We start from the raw sequence: 1326 nt of genomic DNA on the forward strand, positions 1-1326 counted from the left end.
GTGGGACTGTGGAATTCCCTTATTAAAATTTATCGCTTTCCAGGACCTCATTGATGCCGTAAGAAGCGGGAACGTCGAGGGATTTCCTCCTCCCTCTCCCGCGGTGCCGATCAGCATGTCATCCTCCCCGATGACGACCCCGATGACCCTGGAGGATCCTTGTTGACCCTGGCAGCTAGGTTAGGTCACGCCATCGCCGTATCGCTCCTTCTGGAGGCTGGGACACATGTAGACCATAGAGGACGCGGCTCCCGAACGCCGCTCTACCGCGCCGCTTACATGGGACACGCGGACATCGTGGAAAAATTGGTGGCAGCGGGAGCATTCCTGGAGGCGCAAGAGGCAGACTTTGGTCAGTTCTTGGGTTTAGTTCTTGGGTTCAGGGAAGGGATAGGAGCATTGATATTGGGAATATAATTCTTATAGATTCAATTGGTGGTGCTTTCAGATGTAAAACTTACTGTGCATCTGAGCAAACAGGTTTTGCATTACTTGTTAGATATATATTTTACTTATTGAATCTCTGCAATATTATTATAATTGCCAGAATGATATGAAATAGATAAAATCTGTAAAACTGAAAACTATACAAAGCTGAGTATTTGGTAACAACACGAGCTGCATATCATGAGAGGTAGAATCTGTCATACAACTTCTTAAAGCCTCTATACATGACAAATGGTTAATCATACTATATCCCTTTATTACTGATCCTTAGCTATATACTTCAGTGAAATATAATGAATTAGATTCATTCTTTAATCTTATGAACCTTTGCCTTTTTTCTTACTGGCACTGTTTGGACTTTGAATACTGTTATTGGTAAGATTCACTTAGGAAACTAATTTTTCTTACATATTACAAATTCTTAGTTAATCTAATGCCTTAGAGTCATTGGATCTTTATTCCTTTTAAATCAGGAGTTATGTGGGTTGTATATATCAGACATGTAAATCCCAATAAATAGATATAAATTTTTTGTGTATTTTGAACAATTTCTCCACTGATCATGTTCACTTTCAATTGCTATTGCTTGCAGCTTGCACACCTCTACATGTGGCAGCGGGTTTTTGGGGGTGGGGGGTTTTTTTTGGGGGGGTTTTTTTTTTAAAAAAAAATTTTTTTGGGGGGGGGGGGTTTTTTTTTATATTTAAAAAAAATTTTTTTAACTTTTGTTGGGGGGGGGGGGGGGGTTTTTTTTTTTTGGGGGGGGGAAAATTGGTTTTTTTCCCCCCCCCGGGGGCCGGGTTTTTTGGGTTTTTTTTTTTTGGGGGCCCCTTTTGGAAAAAAAGGGAATTTTTTTTTTTCCCCCCCGGGGGGGGGGGG

At 41.3% G+C, this 1326-nt stretch overlaps 1 protein-coding gene across 1 annotated transcript in view; it reads left to right on the top strand.

The window, feature by feature from the left end:
- Nucleotides 1-1326, top strand: part of LOC119588797 (ankyrin-3-like) — a 14616-nt gene that overhangs the window by 6064 nt on the left and 7226 nt on the right. Inside the window, 3 exon segments of the mRNA XM_037937447.1 lie at nucleotides 44-77; nucleotides 80-352; nucleotides 1040-1066. Coding sequence (XP_037793375.1) covers nucleotides 44-77; nucleotides 80-352; nucleotides 1040-1066 — 334 coding nt within the window.

This window comes from Penaeus monodon, chromosome 24 (assembly GCF_015228065.2).
Source record: "Penaeus monodon isolate SGIC_2016 chromosome 24, NSTDA_Pmon_1, whole genome shotgun sequence".
NCBI lineage: Eukaryota > Metazoa > Arthropoda > Malacostraca > Decapoda > Penaeidae > Penaeus > Penaeus monodon.